Genomic DNA, 17527 nt, shown 5'->3' with positions numbered 1-17527 from the left:
ATCTTTCTAAGTTATTATGGATGTGCAGTATTGTTTTGTTGTTATTATTTGGATTCATCTTTATTGAATTCAAGTTCAGCATGGTAAGCATATGATTAATGCATGAATGATATGTGGTAAAGTCATTTGTTTATTCTCTAATCCTATGATGAATTAGTAACAAATATTTAACAGTTAATCATGCAACAACCTGACACACAATATCATCAACATTCATTGATTTGTTTAAAATGCATCATAGAATGTCACCCATAAAAAATAATGTATTAAATTAATGTAGCCAATAGCTAGAATCTATAGATAATTTCCAGCACCCTTTTAATCACATTTTCCTTTCCTCCAAGCTCCTCTCCTCTTTTTCCTGATATTCCCGATATTCCCCAACTTCTGCATCATTCCTTTAAACTGTTGACCCATGTCAAACCCTCCCTCCGTGCTTCCCTCTGGAATCTCTCTCTCCCTCATCCCCCTTTCCTGCCCCCTTCACAAACTCCTTCCCTCCCTTCTCTTTCCTGTTCCCTTCACAAACTCCTTCCTTCTCTTTCCTGCCCCCTTCACAAACTCCTTCCTTCTCTTTCCTGTTCCCTCTCTTCTCTGTCTTTTTCATGTTGTTTTTCAGTCTTTCTAGCTGTTCCCTGAAGTTCTGAAGCTCCCACTCTTCTTCTCCCTTCTCCCGACACATCTGTCTATGCTTGTGTTTCTGATTGGTAACCATTTCATCCACCATCCTCCCCAACTCCTCCCTAAACCTCTGCACGTCCTCTCTGCTCTTATGGTCCTCCTCGACTGCTCTCACTCTTTTTAGGGCAAGCTTGTCAACTAACCTGTCCAACTCATATATAAAGCTCAGCGCCTGGACCTCCATGCCACTGTCTCTTTCTTTCTCCATCTGCTTCAACAAGAGCTCATCTTGAAGCCTCGCTAGCTTCTCTCTGAAGATCCTGTGTTCCAAATTCTCCACATTCACTTGCATTCTCTCCCTTGCATTGATAATTTCCTTAAGTCTGATAAAGCCATCCAATAGGCCCTTAAGCTGCTCCCTAAACTCCACCAATAGCGGTTGAGCTTCTTGGTGCATCTCCACGGTGTAGCAGCGGTCTGTGCCCTGATCCAAAATGGAGTCGACCTTTCCCAGTAACCCTGTGACTTCCAGCTCTTCACCAATGCTCTTTGGGCAGACGTGAAAACGTCCCCCGCACTCCTCAACCAGCCTCTGGGCCTCTCTCTCCTTCAGTAGATCCTCAAGACTATCCTTCTGCTCCAGCTCGTAGGTGAAGAGGACTTGAGTGAAGCCATGGGCCTTCTCTCCGAACATCCTTCGGATGCATTGAGCCCCTCTTCTCTCCTGCTCTGTGAGACGACCCAACGGCGCCACCAGGAGGAAAGAGTGGATCCCCTTGGAACACTCAGACAGGGACAGACACTCCAGAGCCCAGTCCTGTAGATAAGTTGTCACAATTTATTTGAAGTGCCTTTCACAGTGGGTAAATCTCAATTATATTTCCTTTATTCCTCACGTCCTCCCTCCTTGTCTCCTTCTCAAAGCAGATTGGAGCAGAAGATCTGGTGTTCCTCCAATGTATTTTCAGAACGAGGCAAGGGGATGTGACAGGTGGAATCAAGGATGTACAATTGAGATTCACCCAGTCTCAACACACTCTACAGAGAAAAACATAAATAAGAACAAGAAACAACAACAGAGAAATCCAAAACAGACAAACAGCAGACACAAAAACATGGGTCCTTGCTATCTGGAATCCTTGGGACGTGTGTCAAGGCAGACACAAGGCATACACAAGCACAGCAGACTGTGCCACGCCACACTCACCTGTAGCGCCCCCTGGCTCTGGGTGGTGGTTACTGCACCAGGCATGTTTACCACAGAGAGGGGGCGTCCTGAGATGGTGCCTGTAGTAACCCAGAGTCTGGTGGTCCTCAGGGGCTTCTCTTCGCCTCCTTCCAGGGCAGCCCATGATATAGCTCCAGGGTTGCCGATGACAACCAATGTACGTTCTGGACACAAAAGAGGGAAGGATTTAGTGCTATTAAGGTTTGAATATTATACAAGTTGTCTGCCAGGGGTAATCTGAACACTGTTTAGACTTTACTTTTACACATAAAAAAAATAAAGCAAACATTATAATGGGTGTCAGCTTGTGTACGATACATTGTGAACATAAGTCTGAGCCAAGGCAAGAGTATGCCGTTTTGACTAGGCTAGTAATCGTATGTATCTTATATCTTTATATTTAGAGCAAAATAATATACAGAACTAAACTCACCAGATGGGTTTTTCATGTTGAATCAGCCAAACCACATTCACTTCAAATGCCCCTTCAACTACCTTTCACCAGCAGTTCTATAGTACTGACAGGTTTTTGACGTCTCGTCTAGGAATCTGTACTTTGTACAATGGCAGTAATATAAAACATGAATAGCAGTAATATAAAACATGAATGTTTTGTATAAATCTGGCCAATGAATGACTTGGGGCAATAAACAGCCAAAGGCATAAATGAGTAAACCTTTAGGTAAAATATTTTCAGATGTGATTAAAGCAAACAGGTGACTATAGCTGTTTGGTGAGAAAGATGTGCAATTTGATACTTTCAATGAAACCTAAGGTGTTGGACATGAAGCTTACTGCTGTTTTGAAATGGTGCTTTAAGAGGACGCTGGTTATGGTAACAAGCAGATCAGTTAAAAAATGGTCTTACTGTAGTATCTAAACCAAAGAGTCATTTCTGGGCATGGTGGCTCTAATCCAGGCTGGTGGGAGGAGCTATAGGAGGACAGGCTCATGTAATGTCTGGAATGGAATAAATAGAACTGTATAGAACAGATCAAGCATATGGAAACCACATGTCTGACCAAGTTCCCTTTTTTACATTCCGGCCATTACAATGAGAGTGTCCTCCTATAGCTCCTCCCACCAGCCTCCCACCATCCAGTGGGGTAAATTATTGAAGTAAAAATACTTTAAAGTACTACTTAAGTTTTTTTGGGGGGTATCTTTACTTTACTATTTATATTTAACTTTTAACTTTTACTTCACTACAAAGAGTGTACTTTTTACTCCATACATTTTCCCTGACAGCCAAAAGTACTCGTTGAATGCTTCACAGCACGGGAAAATAGTCTGATTCATGCACTTATCAAGAAAATATGCCTGGTCATCCCTATTGCCTCTGATCTGGTGGGTTCACTAAACACAAATGGTTTGTTTGTAAATTATGTCTGTGTTGGAGTGTGCCCCTGGCTATCCGTAAATTAAAAAAATACAAATAAAATTGTACCGTCTGGTTTATTTAATCTAAGGAATTTGAAATTATTTATACTTTAAGTTTTGACTTTAAGAAAATACCTATAAAAAAAGTAAGAGATAAGATTAACAAATAATTAAAGAGTAGCAGTAAATAACAATAGCTGGGATATATACAGGGGGTACTGGTACAGAGTACACTGGTGTCGAGATATTTGAGGTAATATGTACATGTAGGTAGAGTTATTAAAGTGACTATGATAGATAATAACAGAGAGTAGCAGCAGCAGCCTGTTGTATTCGGCACATGTGACAAATACAATTTGATTTGAGTACTTTTTTCACCACTGCAGTCACCACTGCTCTAAATTTACTGAATGCTCTTCCTTGTTTTCAACTCACTGTCACCTCCCATTCCAAACACTAGATGGCGATACTTTGCCACAAATAATCCATCCCAGTCAAAAACCAATGCTATTGACAATGACCTAAAATACCGCAGATCCATGTGACAATGCTGCAGACCTTTTCCCACAACCTGTAAAATGATCCTGCCAATAACAGACAACCTTGACGTGAAGCAGCCTCACATCAAAACTCAAGATGGGGGCCCGTCACCATGGCAACCATCACATTTAATCCAATCTAATCTCATCATGGATTTGACTGCACGGAATGGACATAAGGCCAGTGAAGGGATGAGGGGTGAAAGGTCAACAAAAGAAGACACAGATAGATAATAGGTCTGTGATATCTGCAATCCTTGGGATGGCCGTACCCCATTGAAATTGATATTTAAATGGTTAGGGTTGGGGTAAAGGTAGGGGTTAAGGTTTAAGGTAGGGGGGTCTCAAGGATCCTGGGATAGCACTCACCACAGATAATAGGGGGAGAATTAAATTGTCCCATCTGCAGTGAGAGGTCAAGATTAGGTCAGACCGTGTTTTGTGTAGTTGTAAAATGGACCACTACTGAGCAGACTGACCAGTCAAGTTTGATATTGACATGATATTGATAAGGACTGAAAGGTGCTAGGTTTGGGTTGGGCTGTCTCCTGAAAAGAGAAGAAGAAGACTATTCACTCACTGTTTGAGTTCTGGTAGCAAATGTGTGTATTCTGATTTTTTAAATTATATTATTTAAATACCTTTTTTCTGTGGAAGTTTGTTGGGTGTGCATCGCATAGAGATCATTTTACACCGTGTTACTTTGAACAATCAGCTTGGGCTGTCTTCTCCTATTCACTAACACGACCAGTAAAGTGCTGTGCATTGGCATGAGAAGTAGCAAGTAGGACTGTGAAAGGGATTTCAGAGGAACATATGTCACTATCATGTCAGTGAAAGAGAGAGGTTGTTGAGTAGATGTCACTTGTGACGTGACAAGAGATGAAAGAAAGTTAAACTTCCTTTCTTTCTTTTTTTCTCCCTCGCTTCCCTCCCTTTCTCTCTCTCTCTCTCCCTCTGCCATTCCCCTCCATCTCCAAGGCAACCTGCTAAATAGCATCCCAGCTGGGCCTGTCTTGGTGGAATGCATTTTTCAGGAGACGTCTGACATTGGCCACGGACTACTGTAAATATCACACTGAACAACAGGCACAGATTGAGCAACTCTTTAACTCTATCCCCACCATTTTGTGTCTTTAATGCTACAATCAGCAGAATGTTTGGCTGTGTTTAACTCTATCCCCACCATGTTGTGTCTTTAATGCTACAACCAGCTGAATGTTTGGCTGTGTTTAACTCTATCCTCACCATGTTGTGTCTTTAATGCTACAACCAGCTGAATGTTTGGCTGTGTTTAACTCTATCCTCACCATGTTGTGTCTTCAATGCTATCTATAAGGTATAGTGTATTATCTGTTAGTTTGGAATCAGGGTGTTTCTCTCACCAAACCTGGTACTTCTGGATGTAGGCCTATAACTGGTTCTGTTTGGGAAACTGTTGAGAATGTTCAACTGTTGTGGGTAAATGCATGGGGTCAAGGGTTTGGGAATTGGGACAGCGTCAGTTGAGCTGGGGGCTGGGTCGGCTGATCCATATTCTCCCCGTCCCTCCGCTCTCCGCCCGTCATTAGCCTACACCCCGCTGTGATGTCATAAAGAGCCAGCCAGCAGAGTTCAAAGCGTCGGCAGGGAGGGTTCAGCCCTAAACGTTCCATCAACCCTGTGGTTGACTGTTGCTTGTAATGACCGTGTTTGGGGTAATGAATGACGGTAATAAACGGCCATACATCATTCTCTCTGTGACAGAGGGCCGCCCAGCTATCCATAACCTCAGGGCCTAAGCTACATGGGAAAACACTGGTGACCCGGACTACTCTATGCAGCCTAAATGAAGGGTGATACTGTAACATGTGTGAGCACGTGTACTGGGGTGTATTCACTAGGGACCAAACAGAGCCAAACAAAAGCAAACGGATCGAAACAGGGCGGGACCTATCTGATTTCTTTCCAATAGAAACTCTCGTTTTCGTTGCAAAACGTTTTCTGTTAATGAACCTTATGGTGCAGTTAGCTATGGTGAGCACTAATGAATATACCCCTAACAAGGAAAAACTCTGGGCCTTGGTTGTAGCGTAACTCAGAGTTTTCTTTCTGGTCAGATCTCATGGTCATCTTCAGGCCTCAGAAGGTTGAGGCTTTTATGTGAACTGTGTTGAGGACACCTTGGCTGGACCTTCATCATAGCATGGCAGCTCTATTAAATCATAGAGGCACTTACATAGAGAGTTTCAAGTGTGTACAGATGTAGGATCTTCATTTGATCACCTTGTTGCAGAATAACTTTCTTGCAATGCAGGAAATGTAAAACGTGTACTGTTTTTGAGGTTTAAAAAGGCTTTGGAAGTTTGTAATTTCTACTTTGAAATTTCGGGACTTGATTTTCCCTTACAGAAAATGTATCACACCTACAAAAATGTCCATCAATTCTACTAACATTTCCTGTTGCTGCAGGATTCCTTTCTGGATGTAGCAAACTGGCTGAATTGAAGATCCTAAATCTGTAATGGATTTACTCCTTTCCAGCCCTCTACCTTTCTCCCTCTCTAACTTATGGTAAACACTCACAGTAAACGTCTTCATTCCCCAAAACATTCAGATCTCTAGAGACCTCTACCTTTCTCCCTCTCTAACTTATGGTAAACACTCACAGTAAACGTCTTCATTCAACAAAACATTCAGATCTCTAGAGACCTCTACCTTTCTCCCTCTCTAACTTATGGTAAACACTCACAGTAAACGTCTTCATTCACCAAAACATTCAGATCTCTAGAGACCTCTACCTTTCTCCCTCTCTAACTTATGGTAAACACTCACAGTAAACGTCTTCATTCAACAAAACATTCAGATCTCTAGAGACCTCTACCTTTCTCCCTCTCTAACTTACGGTAAACACTCACAGTTCATTCACCAAAATATTCAGATCTCTACAGACCTCCACAGATATACAAACACCTCTTTAGCCACATGTTCCTCCTTGAATCCCAGCCATAGAAATACAATTACTAGAACAGCCATTCCCATTCAATGCAATGGGTCTGCAATGGATGGACTTGTATTTCTATGGTTCCAGCCATAGTTCTCTATCAACCCCACAGCTGTACAGTCTTTGTGCTGTGAGTGAACAGAACTAAACATTGTTAGACAGCCAGAGAGGCAGAAGCAGTGAGAGTTCATCTCCACAACAGCCCTATCATCTCCATAACAGAACACAGTGTGTGTGTGTGTGTGTGTGTGTGTGTGTGTGTGTGTGTGTGTGTGTGTGTGTGTGTGTGTGTGTGTGTGTGTGTGTGTGTGTGTGACGCCTCCCCCTCTTCACACTGCTGATAGTTTCTGTTGGATACTAAGACTTTGCCCTCAGGCTACCCGGACAGCTGTGTGTGTGTGGCAGTAGTACAGTATTGAATGGGATAAACTGTGTTGCATGGTTGGGGGTGTGTTGGCTGACTGCTTGAATTCCTTTTCATGCCATTGATACACTATATAGGTAGATTTCTGAATCTAAAATACAGTGTATGGTATGTACGCTATGTTTGAAGACAAGTGCAAGCATGAAGAGTGGGAGAGTTGCTGTACATTACTGTAAGTCAACTTCTCTTCTTGTCCTTTCTCTCAACCCCCTCTCTCTCTCTTTCTCTCTCTCATCCCTCTCTTCTCTGCTGTTTTTATGACCTTAAAAGGTCAGGGTGCCTGTGGCGGAGGGAGGGAGGGAGGGGGAGGGGGGAGAAGGGACAGAAGAGAACAGATATCAGGGGACAAACCTCTTCCACCACTCCGTCAAAACAACACGATGGATGGAGAAGGAAGGAGGGAGGGAGGGAGGGAGGGAGGGAGGGGGAGGGAGGGGGGAGGGGGAGGGGGGCGGGAAGGAGGGAGGGAGGGAGGGAGGGAGGGAGGGAGGGAGGGGGAGGGGGAGGGGGGAGGGAGGGGGGAGGGAGGGAGGTAGGGAGGTAGGGAGGGAGGGAGGGAGGGAGGGAGGGAGGGAGGGAGGGAGGGAGGGAGGGAGGGAGGGAGGGAGGGAGGGAGGGAGGGAGGGAGGGAGGGGGGAGGGAGGGATGAGGGGGGTGTGTGTGTGAATAAGGGAGAGTTTTAAATTCTGTCTTGCAATCCTCAAACAACAGAGGAGAGATTACAGGACATGATAAAAACCTCTGTATTTGTAGTTCTCACCCAAACATGCCTGTTCTCCAGAATCAGTGTCCTCTCCTCTCTCTCACAGCAGCTCAACCCCACCACGGTCACCCAAACATGCCTGTTCTCCAGAATCAGTGTCCTCTCCTCTCTCTCACAGCAGCTCAGCCCCACCACTGTCACCACAACACAGTGGCTGATGTACTGTAGAGAACCCTCAGCCCCACAACTGTCACCACAACACAGTGACTGATGTACTATAGAGAACCCTCAGCCCCACCACTGTCACCACAACACAGTGGCTGATGTACTATAGAGAACCCTCAGCCCCACCACTGTCACCACAACACAGTGGCTGATGTACTATAGAGAACCCTCAGCCCCACCACTGTCACCACAACACAGTGGCTAATGTACTATAGAGATCCCTCAGCCCCACAACTGTCACCACAACACAGTGGCTAATGTACTATAGAGAACCCTCAGCCCCACAACTGTCACCACAACACAGTGTCTGATCTACTATAGAGAACCCTCAGTCCCACCACTGTCACCACAACACAGTGGCTGATGTACTATAGAGATCCCTCAGCCCCACCACTGTCACCACAACACAGTGGCTAATGTACTATAGAGATCCCTCAGCCCCACAACTGTCACCACAACACAGTGGCTGATGTACTATAGAGAACCCTCAGCCCCACCACTGTCACCACAACACAGTGTCTGATCTACTATAGAGAACCTTCAGCCCCACCACTGTCACCACAACACAGTGACTGATGTACTATAGAGAACCCTCAGCCCCACAACTGTCACCACAACACAGTGACTGATGTACTATAGAGAACCCTCAGTCCCACCACCCCACTACTGTCACCACAACACAGTGGCTGATGTACTATAGAGAACCCTCAGTCCCACCACTGTCACCACAACACAGTGACTGATGTACTATAGAGAACCCTCAGCCCCACCACTGTCACCACAACACAGTGACTGATGTACTATAGAGAACCCTCAGCCCCACTACTGTCACCACAACACAGTGACTTCCCCATAGATAGTCTCTCATGACAGACAGTAGTAACCATTGTTCACCATATAGAGATTACCCTATGGACCCAGCTCTCCTTCTCATCTTCCTCTTCTTTATCTTCATCATTACGTCCTCATCTCTCACTCATCTTATTCCTCCTCCTCTCTCCTCCTCCTCTTCCCTCTCCTCGCCCTTCACTCCTTCACTAGAATATTATAGTTCTGGGACTGACTGAGACATTATATTCAAACCGATGTGGGTGGCACATTGCTTGATTAGTCTGATAATAATGTACTGTAATCTGTTAACTTAATCCCTCTGTTATGTTGGCTTTTTCATTCCCTCGCTCTCTTTCTTTTCATCCCACTGTAGTTCAAAAACACAATAAGAAAGAAAATGGCGTCATCTGTTGAATCGTAATGTGGAAACAGAATATCGTGGAACTCTAGAGTGTGAAAACAAACATTACATTGAAAGAGTCTCGAACAGGGGTTTCTGGATGTTTTCATTTCAATTAACTGGGCCATTTTGAATAATGTACTTGAATGTGGCTGGTGTGGTGTGTTTGTGGTTGACCGTAGCTAGGCTAATGGTTGGACTGGAAGCCTTAGGGCCTTTTTTTAGCCTATAGCAATGACACTCCCTGACTCCTTGTGTATGCTTTGACAACTCAATCATACTCCCATTCTCCTTTAATTACACAAGCCTTGTGTGTATTGATACAACTCGGGCCTGGATTCAATCAGATCGAGCGTTAGCCAGCGCTAACCAGCGTTGGCCGACAACCACGTAGCAGATGTTTTGGAGGTGTTGGAGAGATAACTGCAGTATGAGCTGACATATCGGTGTTGGAGGTGTAACTGCAGTATGAGCTGACATATCAGTGTTGGAGGTGTAACTGCAGTATGAGCTGACATATCGGTGTTGGAGGTGTAACTGTAGTATGAGCTGACATATCGGTGTTGGAGGTGTAACTGCAGTATGAGCTGACATATCAGTGTTGGAGGTGTAACTGCAGTATGAGCTGACATATCGGTGTTGGAGGTGTAACTGCAGTATGAGCTGACATATCGGTGTTGGACAGATAACTGCAGTATGAGCTGACATATCGGTGTTGGAGAGGTAACTGCAGTATGAGCTGACATATCGGTGTTGGAGAGGTAACTGCAGTATGAGCTGACATATCGGTGTTGGACAGATAACTGCAGTATGAGCTGACATATCGGTGTTGGAGAGGTAACTGCAGTATGAGCTGACATATCGGTGTTGGAGAGGTAACTGCAGTATGAGCTGACATATCGGTGTTGGAGAGGTAACTGCAGTATGAGCTGACATATCGGTGTTGGAGAGGTAACTGCAGTATGAGCTGACATATCGGTGTTGGAGAGGTAACTGCAGTATGAGCTGACATATCGGTGTTGGAGGTGTAACTGCAGTATGAGCTGACATATCGGTGTTGGAGAGATAACTGCAGTATGAGCTGACGTATCGGTGTTGGAGGTGTAACTGTAGTATGAGCTGACATATCGGTGTTGGAGAGGTAACTGCAGTATGAGCTGACATATCAGTGTTGGAGAGGTAACTGCAGTATGAGCTGACATATCGGTGAGCTGCTGCTCTTATGTGTCACAAATCACTTCCTTCCTTATTTTCTCTACTGAGTAGGAAGTTGAAAACTTCACTAGAAAGTGTAGGCTCTATCCATGTTAGAAATAATCCCTCTGAAACGTCAGCACATGTTGTCATGTTTATTTGGACGGGGGAAGTTCTGACTATCAATGAAATGTGAGTGTTTGAACTTGTAACGTGGCTGCATGCGATTCGTCGGATGAAAGTCTGGAGTGGTTCTGTTGCATCCAATGACAGTGTCCCCAATAAGGTCATGCAACAGACTTCTAACCGCCAAAACAACCAATATTTTGTCTTTTTACTGTTGTTTTTATTTCTTTACCTACCTATTGTTCACCTAATACCTATTATTTTTATTATTATTATTATTATTATTTTTATTTTTATTTTTTTTACTTAGAAATTGCACTGTTTGTTAGGGCCTATAAGTAAGCATTTCACTGTACACCTGTTGTATTCGGCGCACGTGACAATTGTCAATTTGTGAATCTAGCCCTCTATCAAACTCTCAATCGACAGTCAATCACTAATTATGTAATTTCATTGTTGTCCCTATAGGTGGTGCTATTTACTCAAAGCCAAGGCCAAAGGGTGGTGTGTACTTCAGTAGGTTGAAGTCAGTTCTCTCTGTGACAGTGAGGGACAGAACTAAGGATTGGGTAAGAATCTGATGGATGGATGCTCCATTGCTAGGACTATGTGCTTGAGTCAAAGTGTGCATAGGACATCACTCATTCATAAACACACACACACTCACACACTCACACCACAGTGGCTGGGAGCAGAACCATTCGGGACCCCAAAGATATGTATGGCCAGCCCCGTGGCAGTCACCTCAAACAGGCCCGCCACCACAGAACCACAGGGGCCTGACAGAAACCTCCGCTGTTGATTCTGCAGATTAGGTGACGCAATATGGCCACACAAAGACTGCCTTTCTCCTTTCTCAAAGATTTATTTAAGTACTACGGACTTCGCACTAATGGTGGGAGTTAGTCTGTGTGTTTTTGAGAGAGAACAGTGAGAGAGAGAGGGAGTGTGTGTGTGTGTGCATTCCTGTGTGTGAGCAAGATAGATAGAGAGAGAGAGAGAGAGAGAGAGAGAGAGAGACGGAGAGAGAGGGAGAGACGGAGAGAGAGAGAGAGAGAGAGAGAGAGACGGAGAGAGAGAGAGAGAGAGAGAGAGAGAGAGAGAGAGAGACGGAGAGAGAGAGAGAGAGAGAGAGAGACGGAGAGAGAGAGAGAGAGAGAGACGGTGTGAGAGAGAAAGAGTGAGTGTATAGCCTTAACCCAAAGTGGACAGAGGCTTTGCTAAATGATTGAGTCTAAAAGACTGATTATCTAGATAAACACCTACGGGACACAAGGAAATAAGATTCCATACCTGTGAGTCATTCTGGTGTGGTCAAGACGACCGCATTCTATCAGGTAACATGACCAGACCAAGACCTTAACCACTGCTACTATATCACTGATTAAACAACTGACACTAAACATGTACGCACCCACCCACGCACGCACACACACACACACACACACACACACACACACACACACACACACACACACACACACACACACACACACACACACACACACACACACACACACAGTACAATCAGTCCATCTGGATCTGAAGGTTGACCCCGCTGAACCACTGACGTATACTACCAACATTAGGCCATGGGTCATCAGGTAAGACCTGATTGTTGAGGAGGTGTTACTGCTTCAGGTCAGGGTGTTAGGGTCATCAGGTAAGACCTGATCGTTGAGGAGGTGTTACTGCTTCAGGTCAGGGTGTTAGGGTCATCAGGTAAGACCTGATCGTTGAGGAGGTGTTACTGCTTCAGGTCAGGGTGTTAGGGTCATCAGGTAAGACCTGATCGTTGAGGAGGTGTTACTGCTACAGGTCAGAGTGTTAGGGTCATCAGGTAAGACCTGATCGTTGAGGAGGTGTTACTGCATCAGGTCAGGGTGTTAGGGTCATCAGGTAAGACCTGATCGTTGAGGAGGTATTACTGCTACAGGTAAGGGTGTTAGGGTCATCAGAATAGACCTGATCGTTGAGGAGGTGTTACTGCTTCAGGTCAGGGTGTTAGGGTCATCAGAATAGACCTGATCGTTGAGGAGGTGTTACTGCTTCAGGTAAAGGTGTTAGGGTCATCAGAATAGACCTGATCGTTGAGGAGGTGTTACTGCTTTAGGTAAGGGTGTTAGGGTCATCAGAATAGACCTGATCGTTGAGGAGGTATTACTGCTACAGGTCAGGGTGTTAGGGTGATCAGAATAGACCTGATCATTGCGGTCAGGTCAGGGTGTTAGGGTCATCTCCTTTTTTGGGGCTCATGAATCCTAGGGCAGGGTTGTCGTCATGAATCCTAGGGCAGGGTTGTCGTCATGAATCCTAGGGCAGGGTTGTCGTCATGAATCCTAGGGCAGGGTTGGGGTCATGAATCCTAGGGCAGGGTTGGGGTCATGAATCCTAGGGCAGGGTTGGGGTCATTTCTTCTTCCAATTTGGAATTGGAATTACTTCCCAAATTGACTGAATTAAAATGGACCTAACCCTGCCCTAAGGCATTGAGCTTCGCAATAGCTTTACAATAGCATCAGAATGTGACTTCAGAAGAGGTTTCCTGTAGATGCAAAGAATCAATGCGTGACCAAGTTATTTATTGCAGTCAGGTATCCAGGCCTGAGCAAATGGAGTCACCCAGGACAATGAAAAAGGTAAGGACACACATTCCTTTGAGGGAGGATATCAGTTGTATCTATGCATAACAGTATGTTGGATGACCATGTAGCATATCCTGAGGATAGTTTTCCAAACTAGCTCCAGACAGAGTCAGCTCACTGAGTCCAGGTACTGTCTGTCTGTACTGTGTGTTCCGGGTATTATGAGCAGAACAGACCAATTGACTGGGAATGTTAGCCAACATTTATATTTTTTGCAATGCCAGTTCGAGAGAGCACCATTTCTGGGTTACATAACCCAGTGAGTGGGTGGTCCGCTTTGGGTCTCTCCTGGGTCCTTGTCTGGTTCCCCTTTAGCACACACACACACACACACACACACACACACACACACACACACACACACACACACACACACACACACACACACACACACACACACACACACACACACACACACACACACACACACACACACACACACACACACACACACACACACACACACACACACACACACACACACACACACACACACACACACACACACACACATAACTGCCTCTGCTGATTTTAATAGCTGTGGGGGAACCATGTCCGCGGAGCTACTTTACTTATCAAGGCTCCGGATTTGTGGATTTGTATCACTGTAATGTGAATATGTTCCCTGGTGGAAACCCTTTGGCAAACCACAAAACATTTGACTCTGATTCTAAAAAGAGACCAGGCTTGACTCACATGTTTCAATGATTTGAAAAATCAGCCACAAGACATCAGAGTTGTAGGGGCTTAAAAGTAGAGATGGAGGAGGAGGATAGCAGTGGAGGGAAGGAGAAGGAAGGAGAGGGGAGGAGACGGAAGGAGAGGGGAGGAGACGACGGGATACTGTTGAAAGATTTTCCCCACATCCCTCCTCTTCTTCACTCCCTTTGTCCCTCGCTTCCACTTTTCATCTGTAGCATCCAGGAAATGGACTGTGCTCAGCCTCAACACAGAGAGCCCATCTGTCACCACAACCCTTTGAGTTCGCCAGGCCAAGCTGTAACATATAACAACTGTTACCATTGTCCGAGACAAGCAGAGAGAGGCTGGCTACAAGGAACAAGACAAGTGGACTCAAACAGAAGAATGACATGTCTATGGTACTACAGCTTGTCCTGTTGACAAAACTCTTCACCTAGCCTAACATCCTGCCACGGTCTGTGTTTTCTGCAGTTCTAACCCCCCTCCCTGGCCCTCCCTTCTCTCCACACTTTTCACCTCTCTCTCAACCTGAGAGACAAGACAAACATCTCTAATGGCTTATGTCTCCACTTGGTATGTGAAGTGCTCAACAAGAGAGAGAGAGAGAGAGAGAGAGAGAGAGAGAGAGAGAGAGAGAGGGAGAGGGAGAGAGAGAGACAGAAGACATTGGCCGACCTGCCCAGAAAAACCTACCTGAGGCTAGAAAAACAAGCTGAAAGCGTTGGTGGTCTCATGGGAGAAGCGATAGAGAAAAGAGAGGTGGAGGTTAAAAGAGGAGGAGCAAAAGGAGGTGAAGACCTGACCTGTAGCTGGAGGCCACATAGCTTAACAACCACCCCAGGGGGAAGGTCAAAGGGATGGGCTGGGCGGTGAGGGGCTGGGATCCCAGAGTGCCACGAGCCCCAGGCTTCACCCGGGCCTTTGGTCTGGGGTGGAGGGATGCCAAGCAGGGTCTTTGGTCTGGAGGAGATGGAGAGATAGGAAGGAAGTTCTTGGGAACTGCATGGTGGTTAGGCCTGTGGAAGAGGTCTGCTTTTACAAATTAGACACACACACACACACACACACACACACACACACACACACACACACACACACACACACACACACACACTGTGGGAGTGCAGACTATGTACAAATTACAGAGGGTGGTAGTCGTTGACCCCTGTCTGAGTAGAGTGGATCCATCTTGATAATGCTGATGACTCACTGTGGTACAGGAAGTGGTTTTAACCAATCAGGACTTTTGATTTGCCCCTAATGCCTGATCAGATAGCCTACAACATATCCGCAATGTGTAGTAAATATTTATACACACAACATAACCTCCTTCTCCTCCCTTTCCAACATACAGAATACACAACTTCATTACTTGGTGATGCCATAGAATGTCAGAGATATGGGATTACTGATAAAGCAGGTTGGGCTCCCCTGAACTTCAGTGAAGAAGATGAGAAAGAAGGGATGAAGATGGGTGGAAGAGGAGGACGGAGGAGGGGGATGGAAGAGGAGGATGGAAGAGGAGGACGGAGGAGGAGGACAGAGGAGGAGGACAGAGGAGGAGGATGGAAGAGGAGGGCGGAGGACGGAGGACGGAGGACGGAGGAGGGAGGAGGAAGATGGAAGAGGAGGGCGGAGGACGGAGGAGGAGGATGGAAGAGGAGGATGAAAGAGGAGGACGAAGGAGGAGGATGGAAGAGGAGGGCGGAGGACGGAGGACGGAGGAGGAAGATGGAAGAGGAGGGCGGAGGATGGAGGAGTAGGACGGAGGAGGAGGATGGAAGAGGAGGATGAAAGAGGAGGACGGAGGAGGAGGACAGAGGAGGAGGAAGGAAGAGGAGGGCGGAGGACAGAGGAGGACGGAGGAGGAAGATGGAAGAGGAGGGCGGAGGACGGAGGAGTAGGACGGAGGAGGAGGATGGAAGAGGAGGATGGAGGAGAAGGGTGGAAGAGGATGATGGAGGACAGAGGAGAAGGACAGAGGACGAAGATGGAAGAGAAGGACGGAGGACGGAGGAGGAGGATGGAAGAGGAGGACGGAGGAAGAGGATGCAGGGTATTGATGGCTTAGATCCCAAAACGACATCTGGCCAGAGCTTAGGTCCAGGCACGGCATGCAGTGGACAGTGTGCATGACGGGACATCAAGGTATTGCACAACAGCTATAGTATAGCTTTACCATAACCCCCAGTCAGCCCCAGTCATACAGACCACTGGAAATCCCATCAAATCCAGTCATAAATTGAACTGTCTTTATGATATGAACAGGACTCCTTTCTCTTTTCATTCTAGTGCTCTTGCGGCTTTCTCTCTTGATCTCTCTCTCTCACACACACACACACACACACACACACACACACACACACACACACACACACACACACACACACACACACACACACACACACACACACACACACACACACACACACACACAAACAGAAATTCATGCAGGCACACATACACACACCTGAGGGGTCCAATAACTGAAGCCCCATATCTGCTGTCTCCATTTCCTCCTCTTCTCGGTGTCTTTGTTCGTCTGTTCTTCCCTCTTTTCATCAGAAATCCCTTTACTGTATTGGCAGGAGGATGATTTGCTATTGCCAAAGAATTTCAGACACGCATCAGACAGAGATATCAAAACAATGGGATATCTTTCTGCTCCTGTCCTCCCCTCTCATTCATCCTGTCGTCCTCTTTTTCTTTCCTCCCTTCTTCCAGTGGTGCTGTAGGTACATGTGTACTGTACGTAGGACAACAGAGATCCTATATGTTCTTGGATATTGCACTGGAACTTTACCCTAAATGATGACTTCTTCCTTTTCACATGGCCACATGGTTTCAATATCAGACATGGTTTCAATATCAGACATGGTTTCAATATCAGACATATCTCCACAACCTTTCTCCCTGTCTCTCTCTCTCACTCTAACTCTCTAACTCTTTCGCTATCTATCTATCTATCTATCTATCTATCTATCTATCTATCTATCTGTCTATCGATCTATCTATCTCTCCTTTGCACTCGCTCTCTCTCTCTCTCTGTATATCTCTCTCTGTCTATATATAGTATTTCTGTATTTCTCTCTCCCTTTCATTCTCTCTCTCTACTCTCATTTATCCACTCTTCTCTCATCACCGTTTCAAAACAACATTAAACCAGGAGCCAAGTCAAGTTACCTCAACTCTGGCATCAGACTTTCATATTGGCCAAGCTACTCTCTTCTCTTTGTTCCTGAGTCTTTTTATTTTGTTCTCCCCCCCTTCTCCTCCCTCCTCCCCCTTTCTCCCCCATCCTGTTGATGAAGAGGATTTTGGAGCTCAGTATACGGGATCAAACAGCAGGACAGAAGTGAAGTGAAGAGCAAAGTGTCTCTCTTTCATGTCTCCTCTAAGCTGTGTGTGTGTGAGTGTGTGTGTTTCTGTGTGTGGAGCCGTAGTGTCTTTCATGTCTCCCTAATAAGCCTATGGAGATTAAGACACAGAGACATCAGAACTGTAGGAAAGCCTGAGGGCTGTATGGG

At 45.7% G+C, this 17527-nt stretch overlaps 1 protein-coding gene across 1 annotated transcript; it reads right to left on the bottom strand.

The window, feature by feature from the left end:
- Positions 1–33: 33 nt before the first annotated feature.
- Positions 34–2432, bottom strand: LOC149975659 (GTPase IMAP family member 2-like). The gene is made up of 3 exons (XM_090204207.1): positions 2283–2432; positions 1829–2013; positions 34–1438 (listed from the first exon to the last, which is right to left on the bottom strand). The coding sequence occupies exons 1-3, from the start codon at positions 2296–2298 to the stop codon at positions 419–421; spliced, it is 1221 nt and encodes a 406-aa protein (XP_090060333.1). The 5' UTR covers positions 2299–2432; the 3' UTR covers positions 34–418.
- Positions 2433–17527: the final 15095 nt, after the last annotated feature.

Source organism: Oncorhynchus mykiss, chromosome 17 (assembly GCF_057628025.1).
Source record: "Oncorhynchus mykiss isolate SJ-2025 chromosome 17, ASM5762802v1, whole genome shotgun sequence".
NCBI lineage: Eukaryota > Metazoa > Chordata > Actinopteri > Salmoniformes > Salmonidae > Oncorhynchus > Oncorhynchus mykiss.
Note: the sequence above shows the minus strand (reverse complement) of the source record. Positions and strands in the feature narration are given on the sequence as shown.

What these genes read in the sequence shown, in the direction of transcription:
- LOC149975659 (XM_090204207.1), bottom strand. An exon ending in AGAGCCAGGGGGCGCTACAG is followed by an intron (nt 1,439 to 1,828) that starts GTGAGTGTGGCG and finishes ACTTATCTACAG; the next exon opens with GACTGGGCTCTGGAGTGTCT.